A 16,379-nucleotide genomic window follows, 5' to 3' on the forward strand; every position below is an offset into this window, starting at 1 on the left:
TTCCTTCCTACCTCTTCTTTCACCAGCGGCTGCTTTAGATTTCCAAACCTTGGGGGGTTTTCGAGTGATGCGTTTTACTGATTGGACAAAACGGGCTGAAGGACTTGAGCCTGACGCTCCCTGGCACTGGCTTTGCCGCCCAGCCTGTGCCCACAGCTGTCGAGTGGGCCGCCTGGTCTGCAGTTGTCAGACGAGTTAGATCGAGTTACTGGCTGATTTGAGTATATTCTGTTTTATCTCACTGGGCCACAACCACGGCACATGGACGTTCTGGGCCAGGGATCTAACGCACGTTGCAGCCGTGGCAGTGCCCGATCGTTAACCGCTGTGCCACAAGCGGACTTCCTGATTTTTGGGTTTTCCGCATTTTGACTGATTTTTTTAATCTTCCTGTGTATCAGTCATGAGAAAGGTGTGACAGTTCCCACTGTAATTATAGGTTTGTCCGTTTGCCCTTTCGTTCTGTCAGTGTTTGCTTTTTGTCCTTGAGCTGTGTTGTTAGGAGCATGCAGTTCTAAGGCGATTTTCTGTGATTAAAAGGACCCTTCTTCAGAGTTCCCTCCTGGCACAGTGGGTTAAGGAGGAGGGTCCCTGCTGTGGCACGGGTTCGATACCTGGCCCAGGACCTTCCACATGCCACAGGTGCAGCCAGAATAAATAAGTAAAAAGGTAAATAAACAAGATGCTCACTTCCTGTGAAAGTGTCTCTTCCATCTTTTGCGATGCTTCCCTCCTTAGCGTCGGCCGTGTCTGACGTGGTCTCGCTAACCCGCCGCGTTGGCTGTGTTTGGGGTTTGTGTCCCCACAGGGTTTTTGTCATCCTTTCTCTTTCGAGCTCTCTCTGTCTTTATATATATATATTTTTTTGTTTTTGTTTTTCATCTTTTTGCTATTTCTTGGGCCGCTCCCGCGGCACATGGAGCTTCCCAGGCTAGGGGTCTAATTGGAGCTGCAGCCGCCGGCCTCCGCCACAGCCACAGCCACGCCAGATCCGAGCCGCATCTGCAACCTACACCACAGCTCACGGCAATGCTGGATCCTTCACCCACGGAGCAAGGCCAGGGATTGAACTTGTGTTCTTATGGTTCCCAGTCAGATTCGTTAACCACTGCGCCACGACGGGGAGCTCCCTAAGGTGTGTCTTAAGTAGGAGCAGAGAGTTGGCTTTTGTTTTGATTTAGTCTGTTAGCAGGGGTGTTTCAGAGTATTTACAGGTAATGAAATTATTGATTGGGGGATTAAAGCTTCCATCTTTTTGTTTTTTATTTGTCTCGTTTTTTTCTGTTTTCTGTTTCTTTCTTACCACCTTTTGGATAAATCAAGCGCTTTAAGTATTCATTGTCTATTCTTAGCTGGTTTATACATTTCTGTTCTACTAGTGGTTAAATAAGACAGTTTGATATGAATCCTTGGCTCCCTAGGCTTGACTATAAATTAGTCTTTTTGCTTTTGTTTTTAACCATGTCCCAGATGAGGCAAGTATCTAGTGATATTTTAACTTCATTTACTCCCCTCTGGCCTCTGGTGCTGTTGCTTTTGTGTATTTTAATTTTACGTGTATTTTATTTATTTATTTATTCATTTATTTATTGTTTTTATGGCCACACCTGTGGCAGATGGAAGTTCCCAGGCTGGGGGTCGAATTGGAGCTACAGCTGCCAGCCTACACCACAGCCACAGCCACGCCAGAGCCTTAACCCACCGAGCAGGGCCAGGGATCTAATCCGCATCCTCACGGATACTGGTTGGGCTCATTACTGCTGAGCCACAAGGGGAACTCCATAGTTTTGTCTACATTAACCACCGCACGACGTCACTCTCACGGTTCAGTTGAGTGGTGTTTGCCGACGTGGCCCTTTGCGCCCTCTGGTTCTCTGTGCCCCTGGCCTGCTTGGTGCCTCGGGGGTGTGAGCAGTTGTAAAGGCTCTGGGTGACATGTCCCCTGTCCAGCAGCCAGAGGGCGGGCAGAAGGCCTGTGTCCACGAGCGGCCAGTCTGTTTCACTCCCGGGGGGTAGCCCTCCCTGGATCTCCACGAAATGTGACTGCCCACGGATCACTCAAGGCTCTGCTTAGCGTTCATCCTCTTGGCACCTGCTCTCGGCCTGTCTCCACGCAGCTGGTGGCTGGCACGTGCCCCGCGGGAGAGCTGTGCCCGGAATGTGGCTGCGTCCTCTGAGGTCTGCTCTTCCCCAGGGTCGTAGCGCCCCCGGTTCTGGCTGCCGGGGGGGCCGCACCCCTGACGCCTCTGCGTCTGCAGGCTCCAGGCCGCTGCTCTGCTGTCCGTGTCGGCACCGCTGACCGGGAGGCCCTTTGGTGCTTGGGTCGGTCCTCTGGGGTCTCACCCCTCAGGTCGCAGCTGCTGAGGTCACTCACCAGTGTCTTCAGTGGGGGGTTTTGGTGAGTGTGGGGGCCTCGTTATAATAGGAGACTAGCCACTTGCCCGCCAGGTTGCAAGTGTCGCTTTCTCCCAGTTGGTCAAGTCCCAGTGTTTAGTCCATCAGACTCTTTTTGGGGAGAAAAAAGTTGTCCTTTGAAGGACCGCTCCTTCCCGTCTCCCCCGCAGACCAGGCCCCTCGGCGGCTCTTGGCCGTGGTGCGAGGCCCTTGCCCCCCTCTGCCTCTCCTGGCCGTGTGGGGAGGCTCTAGGTGCCCACACTGGTTTTTTTGCCCGCTGACCGCCAGCGTCTCCTGGGCGTTTCAGCCCCCTCTAGCTGCGTGCCTCTCCTCTGCGCCGTCTCCCCGACTCGGCTGGGCCAGCCTCCAGGACCCCCCTGTCCAGCGTGGCGCTGGCTTTGGCTTCATGCGTAGAAATGACTCACGCACTCGTACGTCCCCACGTGTCTGTAGACGGGGACACGTGGGATCTCGCTAAAGAAGCCTCTCTTGTGCGTGTTTTACTGTGGGCTTTTATTTTATTTCTTTATTTTATTTTTTGTCTTTTTGCCTTTTCTGGGGCTGCTCCCGCGGCATATGGAGGTTCCCAGGCTAGGGGTCTAATCGGAGCCGTAGCCGCCGGCCTACACCACAGTCACAGCAATGTGGGATCCGAGCCATGTCTGTAACCTACACCACAGCTCACGCCAATGCCAGATCCTTAACCCACTGAGCAAGGGCAGGGATCGAACCCGCAACCTCATGGTTCCTCATCGGATTCGCTAACCACTGCGCCGCAATGGGAACTTTACCATCCGCAGAGGCGTTGCTTCCTCTGACCCGGTGTCCTGGGGGGGCACTGCGCGACAGGCCTCGAGCGACTGTCTCACCCGGGCCGAGCGTTTGGGCGCGTGCTGCTGCCGTTTTACCTCCGAACACGGAGCTTTTGTGTTTTGGGGAAGATGCCAAGGGGCACCTGCCTGGCATGCGTCCCTCCTGCCCGGGTGCCCCACTGTGATTCCCATGGGAGGCAGAGCCACCGAGCGCTCTGGCCCAGAGATGCCTGGTCCTGGTTCTGGGGCCTGGGAAGGAGCCGGGGAGCGGGGGGCGGCCTCGTCTGTGTGGGAGGAGGCACGAAAGTCCCGAGAGCCGTCCTCTGGGGCTGAGCAGGAACCGTGAGCGCCCACCTGGCCCTCGGAGCATCGGGAAGAAACTTTGCCTGCTGGCAGCAGCCTGTGCGTTTACCTTCAACCCCCAGACCGCAAGGCTCTTCCCGATGCTGGCCGGGGTGGAGGAACTGCCACCCGGAATTGGCCGCGGGACTGCTTGGCACCCGCAAAGGCCCGGGCAGCGGGGAGCCCTGAGTGCGAGCTTCCCCTGCATCCTGTGCCCCTGGAACAGGCAGTGGGGGTGCTCTGGGGATGCAGTGAAAGGAGCTGCCCTCCCAGAACGTGGCGCCCGGCCCAGGGCTGGGGTCCACGGAGCACCTGCCACCCCTGGTCACAGTGATGTGGAGACTCCTGCGGGGCTGGGTGTGGGGTCGAGGTGGGGCTTTGTTGGCCGTGTGTGTTCCGTGTGCGCAGTGGGCAGAGGCGTCCTCTCGGGGGCCCCGTGCTGCTCTCTGGCGTGGAGCTGGGGGCCCCAGCCGATCGGGAGGCGGAGGGCCCCTGCTGGAGCGCCGTCCTGGTGCTGGGGGAGGTCGGGGGTCAGTGTGGACTTGTCGGGCTGCCCTGGGGACTTGGCCAATATCCATGCCCTTTCCAAAGCCCGGCCCACCTGGAGCTGGTGCTGCCGTGGGCCGTGTGCCCACCCTGGCTCTGGTGGACTCTCGCCTCCCAACACCTGCCTGCTTGCAGGATGTGACCTGGTCACTGTGGCAGCATCACCCTGGACCTAGGTCCGCAGTGACAGGCCTGGCCCTCCCGTGTCCTCACAGACACCTGCCTGGTTCCCCTCAAGCTGGGGTGGCTCTGGCTTCCCTGCTGGGGGGTTTTCCTGAGCCTGTGCCCTTTCTTCTCAGGAAAGGGGGGCCATTTGGGATGTGTGGCCGCTCACAGAGGCCCTGGCTGGGTCCGTGAGCCGCTTGCACCCAGACGGCGGGCAGCTGGCAGTGGCCCTGCAGAGCCCGGGGTGCTCGTAAGCTGGGGTGTCGGGAGGCAGGTAGGGTCCTGGGGATGGGAGGGGCGGAGGCTGCTGCGGGGCGGGGGGCACGGGCGGGGGTCTTCACGGACGGGGGTGGGGGGGCAAGTGGGCCGTGGACGGCCAGGCCGCGGGCCGGGGCGGGTGTGTTGTGCGCGGTGCCAGGAGGACGTCGGGCTCCCCACGGGCTCTGCGTTGTGAGTTGACGGAGGTTGGCGCGTCCTTGGCCTTTTTCGGGACCTTGCTGCCGTAATAGAGTTAATATTTATCATGTGCGTGATGTGTTTCTTTGAGGCCAGGAAGCCAGGGTTGAAATGAACCACTCAGAAGCGTGGATGAGGCGCCGCCTTTGGCTTGTCGGTCTCCCGTGGGACGTTCGGCGACGTCCCCTGTAAGATGACCCGGAAAGCGACCAGCCAGAGGTCGTCCTCTGTCCGAACCGCCGCAGGGCTGGAGGGAGGGGGTTTGCTGGCTGGTGCTCTCCTGGGCCGGCGCCTGAGCTCCCTCCCCGATGGGTGTGTTTCGGGGCGCTCACCGGTCTTGTCCTCGCGCGTCTGGGGCTGCGGGGTCCCAGCCAGGACGTGAAGTTCTTTCTGTTGTTTCTCAGCCGTCAGCTGGAGGAATAAAATTTCTTTTCTTTTCCTTTCTTTTTTTTTTCAGGGCCGCACCTGCGGCATATGGAGGTTCCCGGGATAGGGGTCGAATCGGAGCTGCAGCCACCGGCCTACGCCACAGCCACAGCCACGCCAGATCCGAGCTGCGTCTGCGACCTACACCACAGGCACAGCAACGCGGGATCCTTAACCCACTGAGCAAGGCCAGGGATTGAACCCACAGCCTCATGGTTCCTAGTCGGATTCATTTCCACTTTGCCACAATGGGAACTCCTAAAGTTTCTTTTTAAACTTTGTAAAACCACTCTGGTCACCTCTGGACACCATGAAGCTCTGTTTGCTGGAGCAGGCGTAGTGCGCTGACCTCTGAGCACGCGGCTGCAGCCGTCTGTCCGCACATCTGGGAGAAAATAGCTTGGGGTCGAGGGCAGGGGTCGGGTGCGGGGTTCAGGATGCCAAGCTGTGCATCGCACAGTTTCCGACGCGGCTCAGACCCAGGGGCTCCATCTGGCAGCACCCCCCCGTGTCCCTGACTGAGGCCAGCGGCTGGGCAGGGCCGGAGGGGCCCCGGAGCGCAGGCACTGGCCAGGCCCCGAGAAGTGTCTCGGTGGGAGCAGACCCCCCAAGGCGCCTCTTGCAGGTTGGCGCCCGCCTGCGGGGTGCAGGCCCTTTCCTGCGGTGCAGGTCTCTCCTCGCTAATCGTGTTGGGTCTGGGAACGTCTCACTGGGTCATCTGAACCCGTGTTTTTTAGAGTCGGCACGCTTTCCAGAAAAGGTTTGGGTTCTGGCTCCCCGGGCAGGCCGCCTCGCGGCGCCTCTCTGCGGAACCAGGGGCCCTGCATCCCCACCCTGAGGAGCCGGCGGGCCGGGCGGCGTCTGCGGCTGTGGCAGCTGAAGTGACACAGACGGCAGCGGCCCAATACCCACGGGGGCTATGGCGAGAGCCGGACTCAGCCGACCACCCCGGGATCGGGCTGTGTCCTGAGTCCCTGAGGGTGGCGTTGCTGAGCGGCCTCGGGCCGTCACAGGAGGGATGAGGTGGGAGCCGGGCAGCAGTGCCTCCTCCACGGTGTCTCCCATCTGTGCCTGCGGCTGCGGGCGTGCCCAGCCTAATGGGTGAGGGGGGGGGCAGGCTGTCTGAGGCCAGGCACCTGGAGGCCTGGGTTTTCTATGTGGCTCCCGGTTGGGGAGGATAAGCATGGGCCGCTCCAACTTTGGCAGCTGCCTGAGATTGTCTGGCCAGAGCCCTCAAGGGGCCTGATCTCTGCAGCCCTAGGTGTGGACAGGCCTGGTCGCTGGGCTCTCCAGGAGGCCTGCCCAGTGCGCTGGGGTCTTTCCAGCCAGCAGGCCCCTCCGTGTCACACACACCGCCTCTAGCATCCCTCAAACTCTCGGCCCCATGGCCGGGGCGGCTCCGCAGGCGTGGCCCGCGCTCGGTTACCTCGGTGGCTTGGTGAGCATCACCTGGCGGGCCGTGTGGCTGGGGCCGTGTGCTGCTCACCGCCCCGCCCAGGGAGGGCAGGGGCGCAGGGGCTGAGGGCCTGCAGCTCTCGGGGTCTCTGTCTCGTCCACAGGTGGTGCTCTGGGTCGGCCTGGGTGTCCTGGTGATCAGCACGCACAGCACCCTGTCCGTGAGCAAGGAGACCCCTGTGGACTTGGCCAAGGAAGCCCCCGGCGGCAAGCTCGGAGAGGCCGAGGGCGCCGTCCAGGCAGAGGCGGTGCGGCTCCCAGGTACGCGGCTCCCAGGTACGCACACAGGCACGCAGCTTTCTCGGGGGCATCCCAGCCGCGTCGCCCTGGGGTCATGGGGACAAAGGTGGCACTTGTGGGCTGTCTTCCCTGCCCAGCTGCCTCCGTCCTCTTTGGGTGACTGAGGGGTGGGAGCTTCTGGGGCTGGCGGGCACAGCCCCTTGCCTGCAGGGCACGGATGGTGGAGGGCAGAGAGCGGGGCCGAGGCCGCGATGCCCCGTTCAGAGTGCCAGCAGGTGAGGAGACTTGCGGGGGTCGCTCGCACTTGCTCGTTGAGGTTTGAGGATGTGCATTTGGAGCCAGGTTTTCTTGGACAAAGTCACCGATGTCCCTCGGCTTTGTTTCCTGTTTGATTTTATTACTCGTCGACCCACCTGCTGACAGAGCCATCGTGCCTCGTGAGCTGCAGGCCCGGCTCTGAAGATCCCCCGTGTGGGGGGCCCCGTCACCCCCTCTGTGGCCGTGCCCTCGGGGGCAGGGTGGTTTCCGAGCGCGGCCCTCCAGGGTATGGCAGGAGAACGTCGTGGAGCCCGTGGCTTCGCCAGGCGTGGGCGGGCGGGTGCGGGGAGGGCTCCCTCCGTCCACCAGCAGCGCCGAGCGGCCCGAGGCCCAGGCACTGGTGGGGAGCGCTGTCTGCAGGAATGTTCCTTCTGGGTTCTGGTCCCGACAGTGGCTGGGTTTTGTGTATTCACATGAGTGGTGGATGCGTGTCCGCCCACCTCCCCTGCGAGAGTGCCCTGGCCGCCTGCCTGGGGGTGAGTCCAGGCCCCTTGGGCGGTGATGGCTAAGGAGCTGCCCAGAGCCCGGTCTCCCACTGCTGTGACTGACAGGAGAAGCCGTCCCGAGGGCCGTGCAGGGAGCCAGCGTGCCGGCCTCACCCCCGTCTCAGAACGCCCCTCCCGTGCTGGCGCCCACACCAGCCTTCAGCCTGAGGACAGCTTCTCCGGGGCTCTTTCAGGGAGCGCCGAGCCGGGGGGCGCTGGGCCAGCGAGGGCCGGAGGGCAGACTCCACCTGCCGAGAGGACACAGGGAGTAGGGGCTCAGCAGAGCCAGGGACGGAGTGGGCAGAAGCTGCCTGGCATCTGACAGCCTGTTGTGTGGATTCGGTGGCCTGGACGGTCACAAAGCCCACTGGAAGAGGGCGGGCGGCCGCCCCGCCAGACCCCTCACCCGCCAGGGGACATCTGCAGCAGAACAGCCCTCGGACACCGGTTTCCCGTCGCAGCCGGCTGGGGCCTGCCTGGCTGTGGGCTCCTCGGCATTTGTTGGCATAGTCGGCCCCTGGCCGCCTGTCCCCAAGGCGCCATGTGGCCTCTGGCCCACGGCTGGCGCGAGCAGCTGTGTCCTGTGGTGGAGGCTGGCCCCGCTCACCTGAGCCGCCGCGGCCACATCTGGTTTCCATTTCTTCCCCGAGTCTGTAACAAAACACACGGCCCCTCTCGGAACCGCATGCCGTTTGTCGAACGCGGTCTCCGCTCTGCTCGCCCCCAGCCTCCCTGGCCTGGACAGGCTGCCTTGCGGAGGCGGGGTGAGCGGGGCCCATGGGGCCCGGCTGTGCGCCTCAGCAGCCTTCGGCCCGTCAGCGCGTGAGGCAGCCCTCGTGCGCTCTTGGATGTTGCAGAGGCCAAACCAGTACCAGCTTTCCTTCGGGCCTGAGCTGGCCCTGGGACTGCCGGGGGCCATGCCCCCTGGGCACATGCTGGCCTGTCCGCCACCCCCACCCCGCCCTGGCGTGCTCGGCAGGTGCAGAGGCCAGGACGCACCTGGTGTCGACAGAGGAGGTGGCTGAGCCCCGTCGGAAAGGCTGACGGTCCCCCTCCCCCTCGAGGGTCCGCGGGGCGCTGGGCTCTGCGATACTCACAGCTCCTTCTTGGAACTCGGCTGCGCCCCTCCCTCCCTTCCCTTCTTGTGTTGGGGGCCGCCTGGGCCCCCCTCCCCAGCAGGCACCCAGCCCTGCTTCTGCCGGATGGGAAAGAAGAGGAAGGCCAGGAAGGGGCCTTTGGGCAGCCGTGCATCCGTGTAGGAACACAGGTGGCAGAGGGTGACGCCAGGCCCGAGCAGGAGCCAGTTCCACCCCAACCCTACCCCGAACTCCGTCCTAGTCGCTCGCCTGAGGCGCCATCCCTTCTGCTGCCAGCTACCCATGGGCCGGTGTCGGAACCCCTGCGACAGATGCCAGCGTGCCTGTGGGGAGGCCCCGCTCCTCGCCGGCCTTCCCTCGGTCCCCCGCAGAGGAGGAGCTGTTGGCTCCCCTGGGCTGTGTGATCTCTGTTCGCCTTTCCTGCCCCTGGGTCAGGACCTGGCTGTGAGCTCATCTTCCCCGTGCTGAGAGGCCAAATTCAGAAGGGCTCAGCCTCCCACCCCGTCTGTCCCACGCGGGCCCAGGGCCACTTGCTTACTTGCTGAACCGCGAGGAGAGCAGGTGCTGCAGCGGCCCCACCCGGCGGACACTGGGGTCCGGGGTTCCCGCATGTTCAGGGGACCCGAGTGTAACGGCGGGCGGGCGCACCCCGGCCACCCACGCCAAGAGGAGCGGCCTTGACCACAGACCTCCTCCCACGGCAGCCAGGTGGGCACCTTGCCAGCCATCGGGAAATTAGAGGCAGGCAGGGCCTGGCCTTTCCACGCTGCTCCTGTGCTCTGTACATCCTTGGAGTCTCCTCCAGTCAACAGGGCCCCGTGCGCGGGGCTGTGCTGCTTTTCCTCTGTACCCATCACAAGGCAGAGACGCCCCCCGACTCAGGACAGGGGCTGCAGGGGAGGCCCCAGGAGGAGCCCCTGGCTCGGACCCCCCCGTCTTCCAAGGTGGAACCAGTGCACCCCCGGACTTCAGAACCTTTGCAGTCAAAGTCACCCGGTGCCTGCACTGGACGCAGAAGCCAAGTGGAAGAGTGACTGTCCACCAGCACGCGTGGCTCTCGCGCTCAGGCCCAAGGCCTCGTCAGGAGAGGCTGAGCGAGGATGCATCACCTCCCTGCGGCCGAGGCGGACGTGGGGCAGCGGAGGCCTCGACCTTGAGCCCCAGGAGAGGACCTCTGGGGCCCGGGCGCCCCCTGCCGGCCGCTTCCTGCTGACCCGCTGCCGCCAGCCCCTGGCCCTGCAGCTTGTCGGCACTGTTGCCCTCGCCAGCTTTCGTCCTGCTGGAGCGACCCCACGAGCAGTCCTGTCTCCACCCCCGAGGGATCCTCCGTCTGGGAGGAGTGCTGAGGTCTTACGTTAGTTTTACGGCGACCAGAAGGCGTGGCAAGCAGACCGTCCCCACGAGGAGCTCGGTTCCGATGCCCGGGGACAGCTGAGAAGTGCCAGAGGGCCGGTGCTGCGGGCGCAGTGGCCCCTGTGCGCTCGGAGCCCCTCCCAAGGTCGCTCTGCCCCCTGCTGAGAAAACGCCGAGGTCCTGCATCCTGCATCGGAAGGGAGATTTTCTTTGTTTGCCTGTGTTTGTCCTTCCTCTCCGTCCCCCGCTTCGCTTTGTAACCCCCTGGACAGACGCGTCGTGACTTTTGGGTGGATGGGGCATTAACTGTGGTGTGGTCCGGACGGCCGTGCTTGTTTGAATCAGCCGAGTGACGAAGCCAGGTCTGGGGTCCAGCTGCTGCAGGTGCCCCGCCAGCCCGGCAGGTCGGCCCAGGTCCCTTCCCCTGGGGCGGAGGGGCAGGCCCAGCCAAAGCGGACGGTGGTGAAGCCTCCAGAGCCCCTGGGACCCCCCTCCCTCCCAGCCTTGCCCGCCGCCACTGCATCACATTCTGCCTGCCCCTTACAGGCAGCTGTGCCCTGAGGGGAGGAGAGCAGTGGCTTTGGGCCTCTAGGATGAAATAATTTTTTTTCCCTTTTGGGGCCGCACCCACCCGTATGGAAGTTCCCAGGTTAACGGCTTGAATCAGCGCTGCAGCTGCCGGCACAGCCACAGCAGTGCGGATCTGAGCCACTTCTGTGAGCTCCACCACAGCTCACGGCAACACCCGATCCTTAACCCACTGAGCGAGGCCAGGGATCGAACCTGCGTCCTTATGGCTCCTCGTTGGGTTTGTTACCCCCGAGCCACAGGAGGAACTCCTTGAAATAACTCTTTGTAAAAGTGGTTTCTTCCCCAGGAAATTCTTGGGTTTCTGCCGCATTGGCCCAGCACACACAGAAAGAGGTTGTGTTAACGCGTTGCCTAACAGGCTCCGTTTAGGCCCAGTTCTGCCGGCCGTCTTCGCGCACCCCCGCCAAGGACCAGGGTGACCGAGTGGGTGACCTGCTGGGGGATGAGGGTGGCCGTGTGGGGGGCGGGGACCCCGCTCTGCTGCTTTGTCAGCTTCCTTTTGCTGGGAACTCTCCCTTCAGCAGCAGCGAGAAGTTGACAGGGCTGCAAATCCGCCTCCCTCGGGCGGTTTCCTCATTTTCCTGCAGCAACTCTCCCGCCCCTCCCGCGCCTGCAGTGAGGGGTTGGGCGCTCGCCCTCCCCAGGCCTCAGAGGGTGGGTTCGTGCTGCCACCTGGTGGTGACAGCCCAGCTCACGCGGGGTGTAAATTGCATTTCGCCGTATTTTTGTCATGGATGCATCTGAAAGCTGACGGTTCTCTGTACTCCTTAGCTGTTAGTGGTCGAACAGGAAAAAAAGGAACTGCTTAGGCTCTGCCACCCGACTGGGCAATGCGGCCACAGTCCAGGGAACACCGCCCAGTCGCCGTGCTGACTGGCGGTGTAGCCGTGTGGACATGCCGCTCAGGTCTCTGGGCCGTGCCTACAGGTCAGAACCCAATTGTGGACGTGGCCGAGGACGGCCGAGGCGAGCCGAAGCTGCCCGACGAGAAGGAGGAGGCGGAGCGGGCCCAGATTAAGGGCCCTGTGAACGTGCCCCCGAGGGAGGACGCCAAGGAGAAGCAGGAGGTGGCGCAGCTGGATCGCCCAGGTCAAGGTGCCGTGACCACTCGCGGGGAGGGAGGGGCGGGAGTGTCCCCAGGGCCGGCCCAGGGCCCCGTGCACAGGCCCCAAGGGGAGACCCAGCCACCGGCCCCCGCCCACTCCCCCCGTGGTCCATCTCCTTCCAGGCGTGGCAGTACCTCTGGGCGAGGCCCACCGCCACGAACCCCCGGTTCCTCACGACGAGGTGGTGGTGGACGAGGGTCAGGACAGAGAAGGAGCAGGAAACGAGCGTCCGTCCAGACGCGTGGATGAGATGGCGCTGGGGGGCAAGGGTCAGGTGGCACCACCCCTGCTGGATTCCGAACAAGAGAGACCCGGGCAGGACCAGGCTTTGGAGGCAGTGGGTGGTCTTCCTGAAGATCCCCAGAAGGTTCCAGAAGAAAACGCTCCGCTGGCTGTTGAGCCCGTCAAGGAGGAGCTGGGACCGGGCGACCAGGCCGTGCATCCAGGGCCCCAGGCGGTGCCCCCCGAGGGGCAGGACGTCCTGGCGGCAGGTGCAGGGGCCCGTGCAGACGGCGCCCTGCTGCCCGGCCACGCCGTGGGGGCCGTGGGCAAGCCGGCAGCGCAGGAGAGCGAGGCCGGTGGGTGCTGGCTCCTTTGGTGTGGGGCCCCGGGGAGGCTGGCGGGGGGCTGGAGGTGCTGACCCTCCTCCTCGCGCAAGACGAGCACGGCCCTTCCCCCGCTGCCAGGGGCCTGGCGGCTGCTGTGACCCCATCCCCCAGCTGTGGGCCAGACCACCGAGCGTCAGGTGCCACGCTGCTCCTGTGCGTCTGGGCACAGCCAGGGGTGACACGGGCCTGGCAGGTGGTGCGCGGCCAAGTGTGTCTCGGGGCCGCTGAGGACAGGCCCGCGTGTCGGTGGGGAGGGCGGCTCCCACTGGCTCCCGGCCCCCGGCCTGGGAGACGGTTACGGCGTTCGTTCCCTCCGGGGTGCCCGTCAGGTCCAGGGCGGGCTGGGCTGGGTGGGCACGGGGAGGGTTCAGGACGGCCGCCTCCTCCGCCCTGCGTTTTCTGCGAAGCCCCTGAGTCTTGGCCGTGTGCGCAGGTGGGGAGGCCCCCCTCCCTGAGGAGAAGCCGGCCCCGGGGGCAGCGCCTCGAGAGCAGAGGAATGTGGAGGGACAGGCCGGGGACCCCGCGGGCAGCAAGTTGGAGGGTAAGACCTTTGCTTTCTCCCGGCGCCCACCCTGAGCCCCCCGCCCCTCCTCCCAGAGCCATGGCTGGCAGGCGCCGCCTCGCCAGGGCGCGGCCTCTGCACTCGCCAGCTGCCTGCTGGGGAGGAACCTTAAATAGCTCCCGTCCCACCAGCAGCCCTTTCTCGTCCCGTGTCACCTCCTCGGGAATACGTTTTCTATTTTCTCTTCTCCTGCTTAAAAACAAACCCACTGCTGGTGTGGGGTGACTTTCTGTTACCATCTGTGTTTTGTTTCAGAGCAGGTGCGTTAACACTGCCAGCAGGCAGGCGGGGGGAGGGCGTCGGGGAGGGTGGGAGGGTGGGCCGCTTGCTGCCGTCCCCTTGTCCTGGCTCTGGCAGGGACATTGGTGTCCCTGGAGTGAGCAGCCTGCACCTGTCCCGGCGTGGAAGCTCGTCCCGCCTGTTCCCCCCGAGCAAGCAGAGCTTCCCCCACGTCCTTCTCCAGCCCCTCGTGCTGCCCTGAGCTGCTCCCAGCTCTTGGCTTTTGCCGCCCCCTGCTCCTGGTGCCCAGGGCTGAGTGCCGTCCTCGTGCTGGAGGTGGCAGCCGCCGCTGCAGCCGTGACCGTCTGTCCTGGTCTCTTTGGTCCTCACCCAGTCTCATTCCCCTGTCATCAGATTGGGCCGCAGGGTCCGAGGAGCGGCTCCTGGGCCTGTCCCTCGTGCTCCGGGAGGTGGGGTCCGTGCGTGGGCTCGTGGCAGGCGGGTGGGCTCGCGGGCCGCTTGAGGCTCGCCGCCTCCCAGCCCGTCCAGCAGCCCTGGGACAGCCGGTCGGGGGCGCCGGGCAGGGCCGAGGTGCTGGGGTCCCCTGCGGCCCAGCTGCCGTGGGGATTCCGAACGCTCCCGTCTCTGGTTTTAGTCTCTGTGTCACTGGTCCTCACGGCCTGTTACCTAAGCCTGTCTGAGTGTGACTTCTCCTTTCTGAAACGAACCTTCACGCTTTCCTCTCCCGCCTCTCTCCCGACGCCTCTCAATGGGACGCGCAGCTGAGATCAGAAAGATGGTGGCAGGTAGGAGCCGGAGGGGTGTCGCGGCGCAGGCCTTTGCGGGGGTTAAAGCACAGGCGGGCGGCCGCTGTGCCAGCAGCGCCCGGGAGCCCCACGTGCTCTGCCCCCGCCCCGGCTCGGCCACAGCCCCCCACCCCGGGCCTCCGGATGCCTGCCTTGCACAGATGCCCTGACCTCCTTAGCCCCTCAGGGGCTCCCCTGGGAGCAGAGGACAGCCGGGTGCAGGCTGCGAGCCCAGGCCGGGTGGGGCCTGCATGTGACATGCGCCACGTGCATGGCCTAGTGTCAGTGTCACTGCATGGACGTGCCTCCCTGAGCTGCCTCCCTCCATCCACCTGGTCCCCGGGGGCCTGGTGGCCAGGCAGGAGCCCAGAGCTGCACGTGGGGCCCAGCCGGGGGCTCAGGTTGTCACCTCCACTCTGCTCGCGTCTGTCCCATGTGGCTTCTGGCTGGACGTGGTGGGCTTCCTCTCCAGCCCCGGCGCGGGGCTGCTCCTCCCAGGGGCCAGTGAGTCAGGCACCCTCCCTGGGGGCAGGTGGTGTTGGCAGCACGTGGCGTCATCCTCTTACCATCAACCAGTACGTGGTTGTGAGCCACGGCCACGCGGGGACAGCCTGGCCTTGGCCAGGGCGCTGGCCCCCTGCACGTCCCTCGTCTAAAAAGGGTGCTCAGAGCCCGAGCCGGCCCCTGGCCATGGGCTCTCTCAGCAGGCATCTCGGTCACCTTAGGGTGTCTGGATGTGTGGCCTGGGGGGAGCAGGGTTGGCCCAGGGGCCCCGTGTTCCTCCTGGGCCTGCCCGCGCGGCCTGGCCCTCGCGGTCCCTGGGAGAAGGCCGACCCCGCCCTGTGCTGGCAGGTCACAGGTCACTGTCGGGGAGAACAGGCCAGCACGTCTGCTTGTGCCAGGCATGCAGGGCCCTCGCCGGGGTGTTAGCTCGCACCACGCACAAACTGTCTTGCGATTTGAGCTTTTATGCCTGACAGCCCGTCCAGTCAGGTCCTCTTTCAAAGCTTCCTGTTTAAAGACATCCGTGTGGTGAAAGTGACCGAAACCCAGACTGCTGGCTGCGCACAGCTGACCCAGTGCTGATGGTTGGCGGTGCAGTGTCACCTCCTGCACCCGAGGGGTCCGCGCTCGGGGCTGCCTGCTGGTGCGCGTGCACCTGCTGCAGCGGGCCTGGCCCTCCGCCTGGGCCACCAGCCGCCAGCTCCCCGGAAGGTGGGGGCCGGGGGAGCAGTGTGAGGGGCTTGGTCTCGTGAGGTCCCGGCTTTGATCCCTGCCCAGGAGAACGGCTGTTTGGTTTTAAGACTCCCGTCTTGGAGGAAGCTTCCTTAAGAGCACCGGCGTTCCTCGTATTCTTTACATTTTTATTTATTTTTGGCCATACCCCCGGCACGTGGAATTTCCAGGCCAGGCATCGAACCTGAGGTGCAGCTATGACCTATGTCACAGCTGGATCCTCCACCCACCGTGCCAGGCTGGGATCGAACCCGCGCCACCGCAGAGGCAGCACGGGATCCTTGACCCGCCGCAGCGGGAACTCGTCCGATATCCTTTTTAGAATAGTTCACCCTAAGGTCCCCCAGCCCAGATCACCGTCATTGCTGTTGTGGCATGTGGCCTCACCCTCGGCTCTCATAACCCCATGCCAGGGTGAGAGCAAACCAGCTGGAAGCGCGTCTGGTCACCAGAGAGCCCGTGGCTGTGCCCTGGTGGCCTGGGCGTGGGCTGAGCCAGTGGGAGGAGAGGAGCACCGGGCGGGGGGGGCACAGGGAGAGTCCCCAGGCCACCTTCGCCTCTGAGCGCGTCATGCCGCCCGTGCCCAGCACAGTGCCTTTGCAGCCGTGGGCCCTGACCGCCTGTTTTCTGAACCCAGAAGCTGGCCGGGTGGAGATGCTGGACCACGCCGTGCTGCTGCAGGTGATAAAGGAACAGCAGGTGCAGCAGAAGCGCCTCTTGGACCAGCAGGAGAAGCTGCTCGCGGTGATTGAAGAGCAGCATAAGGAGATCCACCAGCAGAGGCAGGACGGCCAGGATGCTGAGGATGGCAAGTCCGGGCGGGGGTGCCAGGGGCTGGGTGGGGGACAGTTGCTCTGTGGCCTAGGGTCCTGCTGGCCGTTGAGGCTGCGGTTCATGTTCCTTAACTGCAGGCAAGCGCCTTTTTTTCTTTTCTTTTTTGCTTGTTAGGGTCGCACCAGCGGCACATGGAGGTTCCCAGGCTAGGGGTTGAATTGGAGCTGCAGCTGCCGGCCGACACCACAGCCAGAGCAACGCAGGATCCTTAATCCCCTGAGCAAGGCCAGGGATCAAACCCGCCTCCTCATGGATGCTCGCCGGGTTCTTAGCCCACTGAGCCATGACGGGAACTCCTCAAGCTCAGTTCTTTAAGCCCTGCTCGGTA

General features: G+C 63.8%; 2 protein-coding genes across 12 annotated transcripts in view; one reads left to right on the forward strand and one right to left on the reverse strand.

Moving 5' to 3' along the window:
• Positions 1-16,379, forward strand: part of SLC38A10 (solute carrier family 38 member 10) — a 33,321-nt gene that overhangs the window by 15,643 nt on the left and 1,299 nt on the right. For 4 of the 11 annotated variants that reach the window (XM_084983293.1, XM_084983295.1, XM_084983299.1 and 1 more), the window contains exons 11-15: positions 6,701-6,872; positions 11,608-11,775; positions 11,909-12,364; positions 12,828-12,935; positions 15,855-16,025. In XM_084983293.1, coding sequence (XP_084839419.1) covers positions 6,701-6,872; positions 11,608-11,775; positions 11,909-12,364; positions 12,828-12,935; positions 15,855-16,025 — 1,075 coding nt within the window. Of the gene's footprint in view, positions 1-6,700; positions 6,873-11,607; positions 11,776-11,908; positions 12,365-12,827; positions 12,936-13,830; positions 13,982-15,854; positions 16,026-16,379 lie in introns of those variants that run through there. The other 7 variants (XM_005668573.3, XM_084983297.1, XM_084983298.1 and 4 more) reach the window with 4 other exon arrangements.
• On the reverse strand, positions 1,929-4,268 carry LOC146397970 (uncharacterized). The gene is made up of 2 exons (XM_084983341.1): positions 3,354-4,268; positions 1,929-2,213 (listed from the first exon to the last, which is right to left on the reverse strand). The coding sequence occupies exons 1-2, from the start codon at positions 4,124-4,126 to the stop codon at positions 2,078-2,080; spliced, it is 909 nt and encodes a 302-aa protein (XP_084839467.1). The 5' UTR covers positions 4,127-4,268; the 3' UTR covers positions 1,929-2,077.

The sequence above is a fragment of the Sus scrofa genome, chromosome 12 (assembly GCF_054392235.1).
Source record: "Sus scrofa isolate SSC_HxYL_T2T_F1_AM1 chromosome 12, Sscrofa_HxYL_maternal_Yorkshire_Landrace_v2.0, whole genome shotgun sequence".
Lineage (NCBI taxonomy): Eukaryota > Metazoa > Chordata > Mammalia > Artiodactyla > Suidae > Sus > Sus scrofa.

What these genes read in the sequence shown, in the direction of transcription:
- LOC146397970 (XM_084983341.1), bottom strand. Translation starts at nt 4,126, where the DNA reads ATGGATATTGGCCAAGTCCCCAGGGCAGCCCGACAAGTCCACACTGAC. An exon ending in GCAGGAGGGACGCATGCCAG is followed by an intron (nt 2,214 to 3,353) that starts GCAGGTGCCCCT and finishes CCCGGCAGCCAG; the next exon opens with AACCGGGGGCGCTACGACCC.